The sequence below is a fragment of the Bemisia tabaci genome, chromosome 6 (assembly GCF_918797505.1).
Source record: "Bemisia tabaci chromosome 6, PGI_BMITA_v3".
NCBI lineage: Eukaryota > Metazoa > Arthropoda > Insecta > Hemiptera > Aleyrodidae > Bemisia > Bemisia tabaci.
In genome coordinates this window covers 18915379-18937446 of record NC_092798.1, presented here as the reverse complement: position 1 = coordinate 18937446, position 22068 = coordinate 18915379, and the positions used below count along the sequence as shown (strand labels likewise).

The 22068-nt window shown below is 37.6% G+C and overlaps 1 protein-coding gene across 1 annotated transcript; it reads left to right on the top strand.

Moving 5' to 3' along the window:
• Window positions 1–55: 55 nt before the first annotated feature.
• LOC109042894 (Structural maintenance of chromosomes 6) lies at window positions 56–20491 on the top strand. The gene is made up of 10 exons (XM_019059867.2): window positions 56–227; window positions 1958–2148; window positions 3818–4010; window positions 7138–7293; window positions 8725–10831; window positions 12497–12665; window positions 13863–13976; window positions 15658–15852; window positions 16864–16994; window positions 18204–20491. The coding sequence occupies exons 2-10, from the start codon at window positions 1981–1983 to the stop codon at window positions 18247–18249; spliced, it is 3279 nt and encodes a 1092-aa protein (XP_018915412.2). The 5' UTR covers window positions 56–227; window positions 1958–1980; the 3' UTR covers window positions 18250–20491.
• The last annotated feature ends 1577 nt before the right edge of the window (window positions 20492–22068 follow it).

Genomic DNA, 22068 nt, shown 5'->3' with positions numbered 1-22068 from the left:
CAATTTTGGAGTAGCGGCTCAGCGGCAACCTCAGCGGCTGCGGCTACGCCGATTTTGGAAATTTTGGAGGGAAACATTGAAGGCATGTTTAAACCTGTTCTGTTCGTTCGAATCTTCAAGTTTCCACTTTCCACCAACTTTCATTAACATCAACTAAATGGATATTGGAATGACAATTCAACCGAATCTTCAATTCACATTCTTCCAATTCTTTAGTCTCTACTTTTGTAAGTAAATCTCCTTTTCAACGTCTTATTAATAGCTCAAGTAAGTCGGTTAACTAAATTTTCCTCTAACCGTTCGTGGCCTCTCTGCTTTGAAGGTGTGGCCCTAGATCTTATTTCAAGAATTAGTCGCTTCTTGAAAAGTCTACCTTTTACTTCTTGCGTATTCAGTTCCACTATAACCACATTTCATTGCAGTGGACCGTAAATGTAAGATAGAGTCAAACTTCATACTTATCCCAGATAATTTATCTGTGATAGGTAAGTGCGCTGCAACTTGTTGTCTTAGTTGTCTTCTTAGAGTCTGTGCTAACTGAGTTTATTCACTTTTAAGCTGTGTCAGAAAATCTGCCGTCTTACCCCTTGTATGTATTTGCTATGTGAAAATGTTGTCGGACGATCCTCTGTCACAGCCTGTAAAAGTGCTGAAACTTACCTGGCGTTGACTGTATGACAGAAGTTTTTGTCAAGGTATGCAATTGAACTCTCTCTATTTGCATATACTTACTGATCTCAGTTTTGCACCATTGCAACCACTCCAGGTCTAAGTTTATGTTGCTGAATTCTGGAATGTGCTCGGCCCATTGAGCCAGTGTTAGGTGCCTTGTGCTCTGCCCTTTCGAGGCGGAGGGGGGTTGAGAAGCACATTCCCAAACAAAGCTCTGGTCAATAACATTTTCTAGTCAAATGATCCCGCCACTGAATCACTTGAAAGGAAACTTAAGTTATTCCCTTGCAGGGATGGTTCGGCCTTGAGGAAGTGACAGGTACTACCTATCAGCCCACCTAATTACTTAAACAAGTTTCTAAGCATACCTTGTTTAAATTGTACAGCTTTTATGTGATTCATCCAAGATCCTGGCATGTTCCTACTGGCGTGGAACATATTTCATCAATTAAGTCAGAAATCTTGGCAGATTCTAAATTTTTAGCAAAGAAAGGACGATAGCCCCTGCAAACGAGCCTAAAGGATCATTCCCAACTGATCAATTGGCCAAATTCAGAGAGATAAAAGCAGTCTTCTTTTTCGAAATAAATCTCGCATTCAACACAGGAATGGTCCTCCGTATCGTATTTACGTAAGGTTTTTTTTCTAGAAGAATCCTCCTTTCATTTTCCCGAGTTTTGCAATTTTTTTTGTTTTGGTTGAGAATGACTCTCATAGCTCTTGCATAGGAGCTATTGACCTCATTTTGGCTATAAATTCAAAATTTGCGGTAATGTTTTAATTATTTGATGTGAAATCAGTTTCCCACGCCAGTTCGACCACACCAGAATCAGGGACGAATCGCCTGAACATGAGCACCCAATCTCAGCTGTTAGTATAAAAAGTTTAGCAGCCAGAGTGAAAGCTGATTGCTTTCATAGCGCTCAAGGCTATGGAACTGAAGGGAAAGTCATGGTCGTCGCAGGTGGCAGTTGAATCGAGATCTATTTTAGGCGTCGCCTGAAACTCAGATTTCTTGGATAAAGATCTGAAAATTCAGACTTTGGTCTTTAGATGATTAAGTTTTGGGTTTATGAAAGAAGTCCTCTTAATCCCAAGTTATCAGTAAACTTGCTTTTTATTTAACCGTTTCGATTTAATCAAGTTTTTATCATATTTAATTTAATTTAATTCCCCCCCCCCTTAAAGCTTTTTATTTTTATTTTTATTTCATAATTTTTTCCCCCTCCCTGTTACAAAATATTACTTCACTAATTCATAATTTTTTTTCCCCTCCCTTTTACAGAGAATTACCTTACTCATCTTACAATGTCTTCCAAACGTGACAAGGTGAGACAAAGCCAGGCAAGCCAGGACGAAGGCTTTTGCTCTGCAGGCCCCAGTCATCAAGATGACACAATGGTGCAGTCACAACTGAGTCAGGGTCGGAGGAGGCAAAGCCAAAAGTCTCAGAGTAGCAAACGAACTACCCCTGATGTGAGTAGTATTAGCAGAATTCCTCGATTTTATTCTCTAATACACATGACGAGCAGTCACTTGTGGCTGTGCCTCTAGTGAAGGATACCACACAACGTTGGTTAGGCTAGGCAAGCAAACTTGTGGCTGTAGCGTCATGTGCAAATGTCGGTGGCTAGACGGTTCCGAATTTATTTATTTCTGAAGGAATGAAGGGTTCAGTCCAAACCTCTGGAGAAGTATTTTAGCTTAGATAGGACATTGGCCATCGCCATCTCCATCTCCTTGGCCAAAAACCCACAATATTGCACAGAGTCAGAAGACCTCATTTCTTTGATACCTTGGCAGGGGCAGCGGAGGGGGGAGCTTTTGTAATCTCTGTGCTTCATAGCTTCAACGAGTGTAGTAAGGAATTAAAGTTCAGACCAAGTTTTAGCCTCTTTTACATGTTTTCCCAAATTCTCAAGAGTGACGTTGTGTCCTGATCCTTGTTCGTCAGTAGATTTGTTACCAAGGTTTTTCTGCAGACCTTGAAGTCGAGGCTCTATAGGTACACAATGAGAATGCAGGATCTCCATTTTGCGCATAATTGGTACGCATACAAATTGAATGAGACATTGCATACCACTTTGTGTACCTATTGTAAAAAAAACACATCAATGTTCATAATGCGAAACACATATCTTTGTTTGTGATGTTTCAGACTTCCTGGCATATTTGATTTTTTTTTTTAGGCAAACTAGTCAATAATTTTTTGAAAACTTCTTTGACTCTTCTTCTCTGGTAGCAGAATATTCTGTATTAATGTTGATCCCTAAAGTTGACCTGTTTCTCTTACAAAAAAAAAAAAAAAGATACAAGCACTGAGCATTTTGAAACCCTGTAATGATGTGTGGTTTTACTCTTGGGCCATCAACATATTAAAAATCCAGATTACGTATTTTCCTATTTTATATTGCCGGTTGGAAACATTTCCAAATTTGGAGGAAATATTCTAGACCCACTGATCCTGAAACATTTAATTTCCATGACGTTTTTGACATTTGTTCATCGATGCTAGCTAACAGAAAAGAACGACAATGAGCTCTAAAATTTATTTAAGCAGATGAATCATTTTGAAGCTCTGTACTTTAAATTGTCCAACTCTAATTTTGACCATTTTAACGATGAAAAGAAAAGGAATTAGAGTTATTTTTCAAATTACACCCGTACTCTACGTATTCGAAATTTCTGGCTTGTTATTTTCCAGTAGCAGTTATTGATAGTAGTTTTTTATGTCCAAAAAAGCCTGGTTTTTATTTTTTACAGTAGGTTTTTGGAAGACCAGTCAAACTGAATCATTTGCTTCTCTCTCTTCTTTTTCTGTTAAAAATTTTTTTTAACAGAAAAAGTGCATTGTACGCCTTATGACATTGAAGATTTTTTCACTTCAACATAGATGAGGAAAAATGAGCTGATCTGTCAATTAAAAACAGAAGGAGTATCTGACTAATGATTTTCCTCCCATTACCCTTCTGAAAAGGTCGCAAAATGAAGATCCTTGAAACCCTCACCAATGTTATAAACAACCTGTTATTGTTTTGCTCTCAGCAATTCTAATGAATGCAATATCCGACCTTCTTGTTCACCTAAGTAATTCAATCAATCAATAACTGGTTTGTATTTAATAAGTCTTCTGCGATTTTTTCAGACGTGTGCCGGCACAATTCTCAAGTTAAGTTTGACCAATTTCATGTGCCACGGGAACTTACAATTTGAATTAAATCCGCGAGCAAATCTAATCATTGGAAAAAATGGCTCTGGTAAAAGTGCCATACAAACTGCTATATGTATCGCCTTGGGTGCCAGGGCTGCAGCAACAAATAGAGCTGTTTCATTGAAAAGTAAGTGTCATTAATTATTTAATAATTTTTAGGATGCAGAATCTGTTTTCTGCCATAATGGACTACTAGGCAAGGTATGAATTTAAGCATTCTGATACATATTTCTTGACCAGAATTTCACATAGAACACGATTCGTGCAACTAAAATCACTGAAATCAACTCCTAACAAAGATACTAACGTTTTTATTTTACATTGGTAACGAGGAATTTGAACTGCCCGCTTGCAAGGAACTCAAAGCTCTACGTGAGTCAACTTGCGCTCTACAACGGGTTCAGCAAGCCTCTCAATCGAGCAATGTTCATTTCCCACCATGTGTTGTTCAAACTATGAGAAGTCTGCTATAGCTGAGCTAAAGCGTTGAGATTGAGGTTGCCAGATTTGTATATTGTAGAGACTGTCATGATAACGTTTAGCGTGCGATGTAAATCACGTAGAGCATTGAGTTTTCATGAGCAGGTAGTTTGAATTCACGCACCAAGAATCATTAAATATCTTCGTAAGGAGTTGACTTCGGGAATTTCTGTTATGCGCATTGTGTTTTACCTGAAAATTTGGGTAAGAAACATGTTTCAGAATGCTGAAATTCGTACCGTATCTAGTGGTCCATTTTCTGGAACCATGATAATCCCCCCCCCCCACCAAAATATAGTTCCTAAAGCCTCCATCTTCTTATCAAGGAGTCTTTAAAATTGACGACCTTCATGTCTAATAATCTTTACTTTTGAGGAGTCCTCCGGTAAAAGGACTTTTGACTAAGATGGTAGGTTTGAGAAAAAGAGCATTTTAGTTATGACAAGGTGCGCTTTTAAACAGTGAATAGTCAACCTGTCTCCCATTCAAGAAATTATTTAGGTGTATGAAACCTAAAAAAACAAGTGATCGAAATTGCATATGGCTGCTACTTGATGAAGTCTTACAAAAATGTTCTATGCCTTTTCAGCCAAGATCAGACTCAGACTCGTTTACCCAGTATTCTAGGGTAAACGGACAAAAATTTAAGGTTTGATTGCCTTGGTCAATTTAAGAATTTTCTGAGGTATAAACTTTTCTCAAAAATTGCCTTCCCTTGTTGGTATGGCCCACCAAGTAGCATGATGTGAAAGTATTACTTTTGTTTACTTGTTACTTAACACTCCCCCCTCCCCCCCCCCCCCCAATGAGCTTTAAACTGCAGGTATTGATCGCTCATACCAGAGCCCATCTTTTCCTAAATATTCAGGCCTTAAAAAAAATTGATAGGCATTAAGGGGGGAAAAGGTTAAATCTTCTTACCTAGATAAATTCTGAACCAAAAAACCTTTTTATTCTCGGAACCAAGAAACATATCTTAATTTAGTCATTGAAAAGAGTCTAAAATTGCATAGGTACTTTCAAGTTTTTGCGGTTGAAATCCTTAGGTTTCATTAGCAGGTCGGACATTGCGAGCATTAAGACCTATCTGCCTCTGTACTAAAAAATTCAATTTAATTTTCCTTATTTTCCAATGGACCAAGCCCAATACAAAGAATTTATGATTAAACCTTTTAGTCAACATGGCATACAGAGGATGCATGTATGGGAATGGGATACCGTAGGCTGATCGTTGAAAATAGCAGACAAAGCGAAAGTCAAAAGGGCTTTTCTTCTAATGATCAGTGAAAGTACCGGTGGAAATCCATCGGTCGCCATTTTGACCATCGATGGCCTCCGATCAGTCGGTAGTTTGAGAACTTTTCTCCTTCTTCGGATGGATACAATCGTTAACAAAAGCAAATTCCTAACCTACAAAAAAAAAAATCTGACCAATCAACCACGAGGAGACGAGTTTTGTAGGTTAGCTGATCTACTGATAGAACTTGTATCGGAGAAATGACCGCTACCTCCGATCAGTGATCGGTGGTACCAAATCCATTGGCCGATCAACCAACGGTCCTGACATCAGAGCTGACGGATTAGTTTAAGAACACATTTTGGTGATCGATGGTACCACGGATCATTCAAAGAAAAGCCCTTACGAAGACAAAAGGGATATGGAGGGATCCTATTGGTGGAAGCGAGTGGTAGTAATGGACAAAGGAGGTAGGTAATAGACTAACTAGTGGCAACCCACGAGGGACCCTCTAGTTAGTTCATCATTTTCTCCTTTAGTCTACAAGAACCACACATTTCAACTACCAAGACCGCTCCATACTCCTTTTTTCTTATTAGTTTATCAGTTTCAACGATCAACGTGCAGGTATTGGGACACACAAGGGCATTATTTAACCAAAATTAAATTTGCAGAAATATGACCAATCCATGAGAAAATGATGAACCTTAGTCCATGGATTGGTTTTTGTTCCGTTAAGTCTAAAAATGGGTTTTTGAGGCTCATGATTCATTTTTAAAACCTTCTCAGTCCCTTTTACTCTCCTCCTTTGGCCACCTAGTGATGAATTTCATCCATTATGACACCTGAATGACCTGAGTCATGAAGCAGAACTGCTATATCTACATGATTTGAGACCGGGTCCCTCCATTGCTATCTTGGCAATGATGGTAGCTTTTACTTTCAGAACTACAACATTCAACTGTTGGCCCACCTACAAGTTGGATGGTTCTAACAACAAGTCCAGTACGTTTGTTTTGTAAACAAACTAAAGTATGGTAAACTTGTTCGGCTCATTATGTCACCCAAAGCTCATCATCCACCTAGTCGGTCGATCAATACAGCCATTAAAAGAGTGATGACCGTTGTTGCCTTACATTTATCCATAAGCAAGTGTTGAATCACCGAAAGTTAAAGTTTCCATCTGTCGCTCAGAAGTTTGTGGAGGGCCTCTCAAAGTTCAAGAAGTTAATTGTTCATAATTTAAGAATAATTTTCTCCCGGAAATCATGATCTTTGAACAGTTCAGCCTCTCACTTAATGACAACTAGAATTTTCAAAACCTTGTGCCTGTTGAGGCTTTTAATCAGGAGGTCAAGAAGGGAAATTTTCCAGAAGATAGTAAGGTTTAACCGGGAACTGATTCAAATAAGTCTTTGCTGGGTTCTATCTATTCTAATTATTTGTATTTAGACTCTTAAATGAGAGAATTACACCTAAATGAGAAACACAACACCTAGTAACTTCATAGGTACTGAATCTGCTGTAATTTTTTCAGAACTCATCAAAACGAAGTGTCACACTGCTGCCATTGAAATTGTTCTGGACAATAGAGGAGATCGTGCGTATAGACCCGAGATGTATGGCAGTAAAATAATTATTTCTAGGACATTTACAGAATCATCGAGTTCTCTAAAACTCAAAAGTGAAAGAGGTAAGGATTTGGTGACTTCTCCCAGTCCAAACAACTGAATAAGTTCAAAAACGAAATTCATAAGTGTGAAGTAGGCATATTTTAATCGAAAGGAACTGTCTCCAATGTGACATGGGCCCCGTAGAGCATGAATTCTTATGGGCCTATAAGGCCTTAGGTCACAGTGGAGATAGTTCCTCCTGATTTAAATGCATCTAATTCTTACTTGTCTTTAATTGAGGACTCCGCACCAAGAACAGCTTATAGGCGTATAGGTCGTTATTACGCCCATCTGCTTTTCGGATTCTACGTACCCTGGACTATGCTGTGGTAGCGATAGAATATAGATAGGTAATGGCTCAAGGTCGAAAAACCTTTTTTTTTTCTGAGTAAAGTCAGGCCTCTGGATCGATGGGTGCAAGAACGACCTATAAACGGGCCTATCAACTTAAGGGCCTATAAGGTGCTAGTTACCCCTTTCTTTACTCACTATCAATATTCTTTCATTTTACGTTAATCATGCGTGATTAAAATGATTTATACTTCATATTGCCATCAAAATGACTGTTGGGCGTAATAATGGCCTATAAACCGCTTTTTTAAATTAAATGTATTAGAGTGTAAACCCAAAATGTATCGCAAAATCTACCCGGCATCCTTCAATAGAAGGGTCAGGTCACCCAAAAACACCAAAACAGGGTACCTGCATAGGAAAGTCTGCGCAGTACATCAAAAACAAAACTTTCAATGCGTTTTTCTCAAAACGCGGTTTCCAGTTATAGGCTGTTCTTGGTGCGGTGTCCTCAATTGTGCATGCCTTGATCTCTATCTACAGTTTTTTAAAATAACCTTTTCTGGGAAGAAGAAAAGTCTTGTTGCTTTTTCGGGAAATATTGATTTTAGATCGAATCTAAATAGACCCCTAGTGCCTAAGTTTTCTTCTAGATTTAAGATTGATGAAGCTCTAGAAGTTTTTCTTTTTCCCACTTTTTTTTGTGCCTTTTTTCCTTTTCTTTTTGCTCTTTTCCTTTTTTTCCTCCTTTGGTAGCTAAAGATAAATTGTTTTGACATCAGGTGGGCACCATTTTTTAAAAAATTATTGGCTGAATTTGGACCGTTAATTCACAAGAGATGCTCCATGGGAATATGGGGGGTGAAGGATCAATAATCCAGCCTTTGATGAGTTTTCCCTCCTAGTGGATTTGGCGGTCTATAGATTTTTGTTTTATCAAAACTCGTGAATCCTATAAGGGTATGTAATCCAGGTACCTCTAGTTAAAATTTTTCATTCGATATATTAACTAAAATCAAAATTGTATCATTAGCATTACTGTTAAAATGCATATTGTTTAGTCCAATGTCATCTACTATACCCGTTCGGAAGTCACATTTAGTTTCGTGTGAACAATTTATCTATTAGCTAACATCTTATCGTTTAATTCTTTGTTTCAGGCCATTTGATTTCTGCAAAGAAAGATGAGTTGGACAGGATGCTAGCTTATCTCCAGATTCAAGTTTTTAATCCTGTTGCCATTTTGAATCAGGATACTGCTAGAACATTTTTCGCTAGTACAAATGCTGCAAAGAAGTATGAATTTTTTCTTAGAGGAACTCAGATTGATGAGATGGAAAGTCTACTCAGAGAAATAATTAATCATAAAATAGCCATCAATGAGGGAATTAATGTGAGAACATCAGAAAAGGAGCATCTAGAAAATGAGCTCTCAAAGTTGGAAGTAAAAGAAAAGTTGCTTCGCAGAGTGGAAGAGTATAGGAATAAAGAAGAGACTCTTAAAACAGAATACTTTTGGGCTAAAGTTCACAAACGCCAAAATGAAATTCGTGAGCAAGAAGCAAATTTAGAGAATCAAACTGCACAACATCAAGATTTTCAGAAATCTCTGGATGTAAAAATAGAAGGAGAAGATGAATTGAAGAAAAATATAGCTGACTTGGAGCAAATTGTAGACGAAAATCGGAGCAAAATTAAAGAGTACATCGATGCTCACAAGCAAAAGCGTGAGGAATATCAGTGCATCAGGCGGGAATATGCCACCAAAGCTGATGAATTGAAAAGTTCAACTAAAGAAATCGATAGGAAAAAGAATGACATGACCACTTTAGAAACGGAAATAACAAGGCTTGAATCCTCCTCTTCCGAAAATAGCGAAAAGCTTCTTCAGATAAAAAAAAAAAGAGAAGGGTTAGAGGAACAACTAAGAGAAATAGCTTCAATTGTTCAAGAAGCAGATAGGGAAATATCTGTGCTGAGAAGTACAGCAGCAAACACGTCAAAAAATATGTCTGAAATCAGGGAAACGATTAAGCGCTTTGAGAGAGAAAAAACGAGTTTAAGCCATCAGTTATCCCAATTACAAGATGCTGGAAATACTTTGAATATTTATGGTCCCTTTATGCAGCAACTTAACGAACGGATAAATCAAGCCTGTGCTCGAGGTGCTTTCAAGCATAGACCCAAAGGACCTCTCGGTCAGTATGTCAAAGTGCAGGATGCAGAATGGGGTCCAGCAATAGAGAGATTCTTAGGACCGGATTTGTTGAAAAGCTTCATTGTTGACAATAAAAAAGACAATGACACTCTCATGAGGATAATGCGAGAGGTTTGCCGCAATCAGAGAAGGCCGGATATACATTGTGGAACATTTAACAACACACTGTATCCTGTACACAACAAAGAGGTCAAGTACAAACAGTACCAAAGTTTGTTTGGAGCTTTAGAAATCAGTGATCCAGATGTTGCAAATACCCTCATCGACTTTCGTGTCATTGAAACTGTCCTTCTGATTGACAATAATGACATAATCTGTAACTTGATGGAGAATGTTCAAAGAGTTCCGAGAAATTGCACCAGGTGCATCAACAAGTTTGCTGACACTTACTTTCCAGCCCCTAGCTATCGTCAGTACGATGGGTTAGATCCCCGTAGAAATCATCGCAGCCAATGGCTCCAAGTTAGCATTGATGAAGCACGAAATTCATTGACAGAAAAAATTGAAGAAATCAACCAACAGATTGCCTTAGAGAGTGATAAACTTCCGCCATTACAACAAGAATTGGAGGCAAACCAAACTCAAATAAGAAAATGGCAACGTATAGCTGGAGACAAAAGAAAGGAAATGGCTGACATTCGGCGAGAGCTCAACAATGAGGAAGAAACGGACACCGAAGAGTATCGTTTGCCTCTTCTAAAAGGTGAATTACAAGACCTGAAAAACGATATCACACGAACCGAGACAAAAATTAGCAACCTCAAGGAAAACACTGAATTTTTAAAACTTCAAATGGCCTCCTCAAGGGAGGCCTGTGAAAAAACTCAAAAATTTGTTAGCACCGGTGAAGATTCTGAAATCTCTAAGGAGCTTGATGCCAAGAAGGATCAGCTGAAAGAGTTAGTGGCTGAAAAGAAGCGTTTGAATAACAGGGTGGTTGAAGCCTCCAAAAAAATAACGATAATTGAAAAAAAAATACAAGATTTGAAGAAACAAGAAGAAACTGAAAGACAGGAAGCAGCCAAGCTTGGTCCGGAAATGGAAACTCGGTTAGCATTATAATCTGAATTTTTTCCTCTTATTATTATAATTTTTTTTTGTTAGTTTGCGATGTCTAACCATAAAAGGAAAAGAAAAACTCAGATCATACTGATAGGATAACCCAAAGTACCATCAGTGGCATGACAGGAGGTCTTACCCTGATAGGCACACGCCTTAATATCTGCTTAGAACCAATCAGGAAAACAATCATAAGAAGGAAAGCAGTCTGTGGCCTCTGTTTGTTTTGTATGCCTCATGAGCTTCAATGAGAAAAATGAGAAGCAGCGGGCTGATGATTGAAATTTATACAAAGAAGACAAAAGGGTTATGAAGGCATCCCATTAGTGGAAGTAGGTGGTTGAAATGGACAAAGGAAGCAGGTAATAGAGTAACTAACGGCAACCCACGAAAGACCCATCAGTTAGTTCATCATAGTCATAGTTAGTTCTACCTTAGTCTATAAGAATCACACATTTCAACCAATAGGATCACTCCATACTCTCTGCGTCTTCTTTTTTTATCAATTTCAACTATCAGCCAGCAGGTTGTATATGAGTGAAGAGAAAAACTTCACGCCACACAACTGAGCTCGAACACTCAAAAAATGGTGTGAGCAGTAACCCTTCTGAAAGTCAAGATTTTCGTTGAATTCTCAACTTCATTTACACTAATTGCAAATTTGCATCAAATCACTGTAAGGGATACGTCTTTTTTCTCTTCCTCTTATTCTCTCTCTTTTCATCTTGAAGGGCTAAGACGATCATCCTAAGATGGCTGAATTATAGAGCGTGTTGATTTCTTTCAAAGTCGAAGACGATTGATGTTTATCCTAAGCATTTAAGATTTTTAGTAGTTCCGAGACCGTTTTTTACCCTGTGTGGTGCTGGAATGTAACAGATCACTAGATAAGGTCTAAACTAGAAACGAACATTATATGTTTCCTCTTCAAAATTTTATGTAGGTAGAACATTTTCACACAACAGGAAGCTCGGAAATTAGTTACGGAACAGGATATTAACAAGTATTTTTAACACAAATCAAATGGAAGTTAACTCATGCAAATGACGGATGCTTTGTCGAATGTGCTGAAAAAATGTGCTTTAATTCATACCTTGTCTAGAGGCCCATTCTGAAACTGTCTTTGGAGCATCCTCCAAGTCGACACTTTAACTCTCTCCTTGTAAAAGAACCAACTTCCAATTTCATAATACTGGTTTTAGCATAGTTCTCATGTTAATAAAGAGGAGATTTAATTAAAATATGGGTAAATAAGGCTAAAAGATTATTAAAACACTAAAACACAGGACGTTTCGAGCTGTTACCAGCTCATTTTCAGCTGCGAAAAACCTAAAAACAAGTAAAAAATTGAGTGGCGACCTGACCCCAGCCGTTATCACGTAACCACTTAGTGTGGTTACTAGAGTGGTTACGTGATAACGGCTGGGGTCAGGTCGCCACTCAATTTTTTACTTGTTTTTAGGTTTTTCGCAGCTGAAAATGAGCTGGTAACAGCTCGAAACGTCCTGTGTTTTAGTGTTTTAATAATCTTTTAGCCTTATTTACCCATATTTTAATTAAATCTCCTCTTTATTCGTATATTCGGGCTATGTTTTTGTGCTTTGTTCTCATGTTATTGACCACTCCTCATGGATACTCCTGACTTATTATTCCAGCGATATGGCAACCATTGACCGGGATCACCGAGAAGTGGAGGCACATATCAGAGAAGCTGGTAGGGAGTCGCATATCTCGTATGAAGAACTTAAAATAGAAATTCTACAGAAGAGAAACTCTCTCAAGAAAATTACAAAAGCCCAGGAAAAATTAGCAGCATTATTTGAGGTTCGTATTTCCAAACTTACAGAACATCTGAATGAGATCTTGAAAAATCTGGAGGATGAATTTCGCTTTTTTCCCCCCTTTTTTTTTAGGAGATAAAGGGGGCTTCTATTTTCGTAAGATGTATCTACATGCTTTTACTCATGAATAGAAAAGGGCGCTTAACCTCACAGCAAGAGTTAGTGCGAGAATTTCCAAGTAGCAATGGAAAAAAATTAAGGTTCGAATTATTGTTTATCTCTTTACTTGCTGGGTGCCTGCTGGGCTTGAAAATGGCGGAAATCATGAAAAAAATAAATTCATCCAGAACTTACAGAATCCCCTAATAAAGACAAGAATTTTTGCCCCATTATCTCTGTGAGATGTCTGTTGCCTCTGTGTTGGTGGCACGCGTATTCTGAGATAATCAACTATTTTTCAGTTTATTGATAGTTCATTTATTTTCTTTTAAAAAAATATAATCGTAAATTTCTCAAATCTAAGCCTGCATGAGCCACACCATAACTCGCTTTCAAAGACTTACTTCCTCACTATCAATCAAGAAACAGCTAATCTAAATTGCCATTGAGTGGAAAGTGAGGTGAGATGAAACAACTATCTCTGTCACTAACCCCATGCTCAAAAAGGTGGAGGTTTTAGCTCATTCAAATTACCCAGGATTGACATGTAGCATCACTGTTGAAATAGGTCCTCAAAAATGTTTGCTCTGCCGTCATTAAGACATCAATTCAAGAGCAGGAAAAACTTTTTATCAGAGTCTGCTCACCACCTGTCAGCTTTCTTGGTGACCGTTTTAGAATCCCCCGTACATGTAGCTCTAGCTTTCGCGCATAACTTCAAAAGTTCTCCAGTAAAATATGTACGTACAAAAATGAGACTCAAGGATGGTTTTTTTTTTTTTTTTTTTTTTTTTTTTTAAGTCATACCTTCTTTTGATATACATCTCTTAGTAGTTTCGTTGCTTGAATTCACATAATATAATACCTCCAACCTCTGTTTGGACTTTGGTCCATATTTTTGCGCCTGTCTTGATGATCTAGGTCTCTATCCTAATGAGATGTTATCTTTAACAGAAAGTTCTTCAATGTGCGTAGTTGGAACACAAAAATTCAGTATAGTCAGAGGCATTAAATGTAATTTAAGTAAATCATGCTTAAATTTTTATCATAATTGTGATGGATGTATGTATCTTGCTTCCAGCGTTACGATAGATTGGCTCTTACTCGTAGCAAAATGTGTACAAAAAACATTCAATTTGTAACAGCAGATGTCAAGATTCACTTCCAGATGGCACTTAAAATGAGGAAGTACCAAGTAAGTTGAGCAATATTTTTTGTCGTGCAACTTTTTCCCCTTATAAAAATAGTTAATCCAATTTTTTAAATAGTGTTGTAGTCAACCTCTACTAAATAGGAACTGTAGCAGAACCAAGTTCGAGTCCAATCTAAGCGAAAATTGAAAAATTTGATACGCCCATGTCACGTCATAGAAATTTCTGCAAGGATTCCAAAAATTTTCCTGGCTGAATGTCTTCCAGCAAATTTCCAAATACAGCTGAGTTGGACAGATGGGTGTTAATATATGTATGAAAGTATATATAGAGCGATTTGGTTCACTGTAACAATTCAATGATGAATCAATATAAAGTCACAGCACCTGCAAAAACAATTTAAAACGATTTGCTGGCGCAAAAATAACCAGCCGAGGCAAAATCAGTCATGCTGTACAAAGGTCAGTGAATACTAAACGAATATGACAACATGTATTTTTATGAATCTTGGTAAAATCATAGCATCTGCAAATTTTCTTTAAAGAAACCTCACTGCCACGGAAGTGTTCACAAATCAGTATTTACCAAGAAGTATTCAGCTAACAGGACCTAGCCTCTACTATGTTTGCAGCAAAAATAAGAAACTAAAGTGGTATTGGTCTCTGATTTCAGATAGGTAAGCACATGAGTGCATGCCGGTGAGGTATTTTAAATTGCATTGGCAGCAGTCGTGATTTTATCATAATTCATTAAAGTATATACTGTCATTTTCATTTATTATTCACCTGCCGTGGAACAGCATGGCTGATTTTGCCTCACTTGGCTTGCCGCTTACAAGAAAGAGCATCAGAATGCAAAAATAGAATAATTGCACTGCTCCACCAATTCTTCCTCAACGAGATTTTTCTTTCGTCTCTATTGCAGTGCATCATACATAGTGATGGCTTAGTGCGAACACTTGCAATTTTTAAAAATCCCCTATTATATTTTATTTTCTTAAAGAAAAACTAATCAAAACGTCTCCTCGCATTTGCTTGTGATATTTTCAAGAATGAGGGAAGAAAATTCACAGAAAATGTCTAAAGAAACTAATGGTTAGTTTCCTTTTGAATAAGTGGAACATAAGCGGATACTTATAATATTGCAATCTGAGGTATGCACTTCTCGTCTGATGATTCCCCTTCCAATGTCGTCTAATCGGTGGGTCATTCTCTATCTTCTGTTGTTTTATTATCTTGTCTAAGTGGACTGCGCAATTGAGTGTACATGAATGTGCATGAACTCCTGCGTCGTACTCAGCAACACTGAATCTGATCCACAGTAGATCATCAGAGTTATTGATCGGATAATCTTTGTGACTGGCTTCTTCCGAACCTGCAATGATTTGGCTTTAATTGTTGAAAATGGAGAAAAATTAATCCCTGTGGGGACAAATTTGTTCAAGTTCAGCAGATGTTATTTTGGTTGCAGTTCAAGTTAGCCATAAATCTTAAACATCACCCGTATGAGAAAGTTTGACAGGACAATGTAAAAGTTTGACTTATCGGGGCAATTCTTACATCGCCGAGTGGGGGTTTTCGGTTGATTGTCTTAAGTTTTTGCACTTGGCTACACATTAGGAAGGTGTTTATTTAGAGGGGCACAGTACCTATTGGATGTACATCCAATCTGAATTTTCTGTTTTTTATTAATATTTAACACTAATACTTTAATTTTTTTTTTCAGGGTGCCCTCGATATCGACCATAAAAAGAAGGAAATCGCTATCATGGTTTCCCCCACTGATGGGGGGTCAAAATCTGTGGATACGACTTCGCTATCTGGTGGAGAGAGATCATACTCATCTGTAGCCTTCATCATGTCTCTGTGGAGTGTCACCAACATTCCCTTCTATAGTATGGATGAATTCGATGTGTTCATGGTTGGTTTTATTTTCATTTTGAAAATCATTCACTCTGGCCTTTGTGTTATTTTTCATTGAAACAGTGGATGTGTTGAGGGCTTTATTGGAAAGCCTTAAATTATCAAAGAAATTAATTGATTAACCAATGTTTTGTATATTACATATTTGAATGTCAGAAAAATAAGATTTCCCAAAATTGACTCCCAGTGAAGAAGCTGTGTTATTATTCTCAGACAGTAAACCATCCGGCAGTTCATTTGCTCATGGAAAATTCATTAATTTTTGCCGGACTCAGGGCTGGAAAGAATCAACAATAGTTGAAAAGGAAGTTTTCTTATCCCTTCAAATTTTTCAGATTGATTCTGAACACCTTTGCATTGGCCTACATCATACCTTTAAAAAAAGGAAGAAAAGGGAGAAGATCTCGTTTACTCTGCCTTTTTGTAAATACACTCAAACAGAAGTGGCTGAGCGGAATCGGAAACATTTTATTGCCAAATAGCATTTTATCGTCATCTTGAACTCTCTGCGGCAGCAGTTTTTCCTCCATACTGAATTCCTGGATTCTAAAGTGGAACTGGAGTATTTATGTAGTTTGATCAATGCATTGAAGGTGCCTATTCAAACATTCCGTAGTATGTGTGTCACTATCTACGAACATAGACACAATATAGAAGCCCTCTGTTCTGGCTATTTCTTGGTCTAAAGCAGACTCAATTTTCTTGGTTCTAGCAGCAAGAGCTCAATTGTAATTAAATTTTAGTCATGATTGAGAAACTGAAAGAGGTGAGTTTCTCTAAGGTAACCTGGTAAAATTATTTTACTTCCTTCAAAATATTAATAAGTTAACTTTTTTGTGCTTCCCTTTCAAATGTCAACTTTGATTTTAGTACTTTATGTCAAACAAGTTAACACACTTGACAAGCATGTCTTTTATATTTTACTAGTACCCAGCGTACCCTTGTAACTTTTCATGCTGTCTTTTTTAACTTGTTTCGTTTTATGAATTTTTGGTTTTATGTTTAACAGGACAATGTCAATCGCGAACACATCGTCCAAATGTTACTTGGTTTTGCTGAAAAATCTCGCAGTCAGTTTATATTCTTGACTCCGCAAGATTGCTCAACAGTGGACCCCTCCGATGATCTATCTATTTTCCGGTGAGCATTCAAATTTTTTATCATTTTTTTCGAATAGAATAAGTTATTCTACAAAAAAAAACTAATCAAAATTTGTTAAACCATGCCACAGAGGTCAGATTTCATTTTTAAAAACCCAAAAAATATGTTGCTGCAAATTCGTAACGCTATGCCATTGAGGGTTAAGTTTTAAGTCTTGTGAAAATTGCGTCCAAACTCTTCAAAGCTGTGCATTTCAACCTCTGTAAAGCAATAGGGTTTGGTCAAGGAATTCATTATAGAGCAAATCATCCTCTAAAAGCTGAGCTGAAGAACTTCAAATTTGATGCAAATGTTGATTAAAATACAGCAATTTTAAGAGAAGACCACATCTGCTATATTATCAGTCCTCTTAACTGCTGTGGAAAAAGCCTGTGATATTGGAGAGAGCAAGTACAACTGCTGAATACCTTTACCCACAAGTTGACTCTCTAGATATGGAAATTTTGTCCCAAGTTTAGGGGAAGTCAGTGCTATCATAAGAAAAAAATCTAAGCTTATTGGCCAGGGAAAGTCGGGAAGTTCAAAAATTTTTAAGTCAAGGGAAGTGAAGAAAATAAATTTTTGGAAATCCTGAATTTTCTCACTGTAACTCAAAATTTTTGGACCATGATCTTTGGGTTAATCAATTCTCTAATTTAAAATAGTGTTTCCACAATGCTCTATCTTTTGAAATCAGGATTTCTTATTCTGGATTTTGGACTGGCAGAACTCAAATGCTCTATAATCTGGAAAGGTTTTGCTGACTTTATTTTAAGGCAGAGTAAGAGATTTGCAAAAGGAATGACGGAACCCTCGTTTACTTCTATACTAGTCCACATTTAAGACGAATTTTTATCTCTGAATACAACTAGTAAACCTCAGCTTTTATACTACATTAAATAGATAATGTAAAATGAAGAATCCTATTTGTTGTAACACAGAGTAGAAGTTGCAAGAGTAATGCTTCAATGTATGGAAAAGGGCACAGCTTATCTACAAAAGTGGGTCTGTGATTTTGAATCATAGAGCAATGGCCACCTTTATCAAGATCATTGATCTTGTTCAAAAATCTCACTTTGAATTTTCTTCGAAACCCCTCTCTAAAATTTGAAAAATTTCTAATTAAAAAGCTCTTGACCAGTGAGTGTGCCTTGTATATAGTGCTTAATATTACACATCATTCATTAATGCTTTTTTATCGTCTTCCAGAATGGCTGACCCAGAGAGGACCGCAAATTGTAGCATGATGGAATAGAATTGATAATGATCGATTCAGAAGTATATGCTTTTTTATCGCCTTCCACAATGGCTGATCCGGAGAGGAACGCACATTGTAGCATGGCGGAATAGAATTGATTTTGATCGGTTCAGAAGTATCCAGTCAGCATTTTTTGTCTTGTTTTTTTATGCCTTTATATTGTTCTATTTTTAATTGTTTGTTTTGTATGACTAGTCGCTTGATCAACTCGAGAATTCTGTACTAAAAGCCAATGTTTTTACAATGTATACATGTCTGTATATGTTGAAGGCACTTAGTCAAATCATACATTTTATCAAATACCTAGGCCGGTAGTCAAATTTTGACAGTTTAAGGAATTCTGTATATTTATGGCGAGGAATTCACGGGTTTTCAATATTTTGGGAAGAACAACTCTTGAAATCTGCGAACTCTCCTTGTTCCTTCCTTTTTACATGCCAAAGCATGTACATTTAAATGTTGAAATTTGGAAAATTCTATGTTTTATGACGTGCTGAAAATTTCATGAGAGATGTGGATTCAATATCTTAAAATCATTTAAAATACTATTGTATGATGCATATTTTTACAGCGAATTCTTTCTTACAGAAGCAATGAATTATTCTGTCTAAAATTAAGGTAAAAAATCAAAATTTCAATCTTGGTAAGAATAAGTGACTATTTGCCTAGGCATTTGACAAAATGCCTGATTTGACTATTTCCCTTTGACATATACATTGTATACATGTATGTATACATTGTATTCTACATATTGACCCATCCTTTACCCACCTTACTTGTTTTTTAAATTCCCTTGAAACTATGACCATTTACTCCTAATGATGTTTTCCATAGCTATTTAAGTCTTTTTCATCAGCAGATTACTGTATTTTGTAATAATTCGCTTTTTAAAGATACCCTGGCGCTTTATGATCAAACATGCTAACTTCTGTTGAATTATTTTGACCTACTCTGAATGAGCTCATTTTAAACCGAAGGATGCCCTCGTTTTTGCTTCCTGTGACAAGTTTAAACTGAGCAACAACTAGATCTTGAAACTAATCATTCTTAGTTTTGGTGCACCACTTTGGTCAAAAATAAAGGCAAAGAACCCCGCACAATCCTTATGGGAAATGGCTCTCTCTACAATCTGATGAAACTTGGATATGTTGCTCAGCTAGTCATTCTAATCAAAAGTTCTCATGGGCCGAAAGAGATCCCATGAGCGGTTCCCTAGATATTCGCCGTTTAATGTGCGTAAATTGAGGTCTACTGGCCGGACCATTGTGCGGCGCCTCTTGTGCCCTTCCCTTCCAGTCCACTCTGGCCGCTCTCCGCTTTCCCGCCACCCATACTCGAGGCTCGGACTCCGACGCTTATGGTGACCACCCGGCTCGGCAACGATGAGCAAAGCCTCCAAAGCGTCGGAGTCCGAGCCTCGAGTATGGGTGGCGGGGAAGCAGAAAGCGGCCAGAGTGGACTGGAAGGGAAGGGCACAAGAGGCGCCGCACAATGGTCCAGCCAGTAGAACCTCAATTTACGCACATAAAATGGCGAATATCCCGGGAACCGCTCATGGGATCTCTTTCGGCCCATGAGAACTTTTGATTAGAATGACTAGCTGAACAACATATCCAAGTTTCATCAGATTGTAGAGAGAGCCATTTCCCATAAGGATTGTGCGGGGTTCTTTATCCTTGCAGACAATGCGTCAGAAGTTGTAGTATGAAATTATCCGTATATTCTCACCTCATAATAAAGTTTATACAAATTTCTGATTCAGTAGTCCTCTAAGAAATACTTCCATATTGCTCGGTGATTCTAATTGTTTATATTTCTATCTCCATGATACATTCTTGTTTACTTAGACCCTAGAATTTTATGCAAAGATTTTTGTAGGATTTTGCTTGACTTCAAGTGTTAGTGCTTTCAAAAATCTGTTTACAAGTGCTCTTAAACATGTTTTGTATAATACTCACATGCAAATCCTCTATTTTTTCTTGTAGTTTGTTTCTATACCCATAATTTTTCTACCTCCATGTTAATTTTGAAAAAAAATCGTGTCTTGAATTCATAGTTTATTTTGAAAAATCTCTTTTATGAAAGCTATCCTCTGTGCGTTGATGGTTGTTCACCTGTGAGTATCCATTTTGAAGCTTAGAAGCAGTGAACCCACTAAGAAATCTTTTTACTGCATTTTGAGGTCGATGATTTGTTCTACACAGCGTTTTGCAGAAGCTAATAAAGAGAGTAAAAAACACTTATCCTGCATTTTTTTTTCCTGTAATACCCTCCTTGAGTTACAGTAGGGCTCATTTCATGCGTGAACACATTTTTTCAAACTACGATATGTGGTGTGTTCAATCAGAAACCAGATTCTTTTGATAACTGCCTTATCTTTTGTTCAAATTGTGTTACTGTAGATTTTCTAGAAGCTAGCAAAATACTGAAGAGAACTTTTTATACGAATTTAAAAAGTTGTAATTAGCTCCGTTGGCACATTAAGTGAAGTCTCTAAAGCTTTCTATAAATTTCAGGAAAGGGACAGTGGCAAAGAATTTTCACAGGGTTCTAGTATACTACTGTGAATTAACCAAAAAGTTCATAAAAGCGTGTCTACGGGGAGAAAAGGCCAATTAAAATCGGACCAATCAAAAGCTGGCAATGAAGTTGACGCAGCAAGGCGATGGGCGTGGAGGACAAGGCACTAAAGTGCAGTTATGAAAAAAATTGAGGTTTTCATTAACTCAACTAAAACTAGCTCGAAAGTATATTCTGTGCTATTATCCAACTTTAAAGCAGCAAAAAGTGGGTTAAAACTTCTTTTCTGCCAGTTCCATATAATTTTAAAACTTAAAACACGTACTTCTTAAAGTAGCAAAAACTGCACTTACGCGCCTTGTCCTCCATGCCCCTTGATTACGTCATCAGAACCCACTAAACGTTTTGTTTCAAATGGGTCCTATTTTTGGACGTATTTCTATCAAACGTACCTGAGCGCCATAGGGTGAGGAAGGTAGAGGGGGGGCTTGGATTGGCGGCGGAATCGGGCGTCCGGCTCATCCGTCCTATACTCGCAATGCTTTCCCATGGCGCTTAGGTCCGTTTGACAGAACGCGCTATCCGGCATTCTAAATTCCTCAAAAGGAACTCAAATTGGCGCTTAGTTCCGTTTGATAGAAATACGTCCTTTTGTCATTTTCAGAATGAGTTTCATTTACTGTTCAGGGTTTAAAATTTATTGAAAATTCTGGAAAGCCTAGTTCACAATGTACTTCGGAAAATGAAATAAAAAAAAACGGGTGCCATGACCAACTTCTGACTGGAAGTAAGTAAACATGCACACATTAATCAACTGTGGTTTAGCTATTCTTCACTGCAAACCGCATCGAAATCAGCAGCACCCACTTATGAGCCTTCCCTCTTCAGTATAGTGATCCATTCAAATAAATAGGGCTGTGCGAGCCTGGTTTTTGGGGTTTGAGTATTTTTTCAATGTTTCGCGCAGAGTTGGAGCTTTTTCGAGCTCTAAAAATGATCCTCGAGCCGAGTCGAGCTCGAGTAATTTTGGGTTTTAACACATGATTTTTCAATCGAAATATGATGGCAAAAAATTATGATGATGAAAATATTAGAGAATTGAACTCTTTTGGCGTTTCCGGGTCCAAAAAGCTCCAAGTACTCAAAAAAACTTGTGTTATCAGCATTCCTGCCAAGTTTGAGTACTCGCTCAAGCCAAGGCGAGTCAAGCACTCAATACTCCGTTTGACTCGAAATTCGAGTGCTCGCACAGCCCTACAAATAGATGAAAACAGTAAGCTTGAGACTCAGAACACC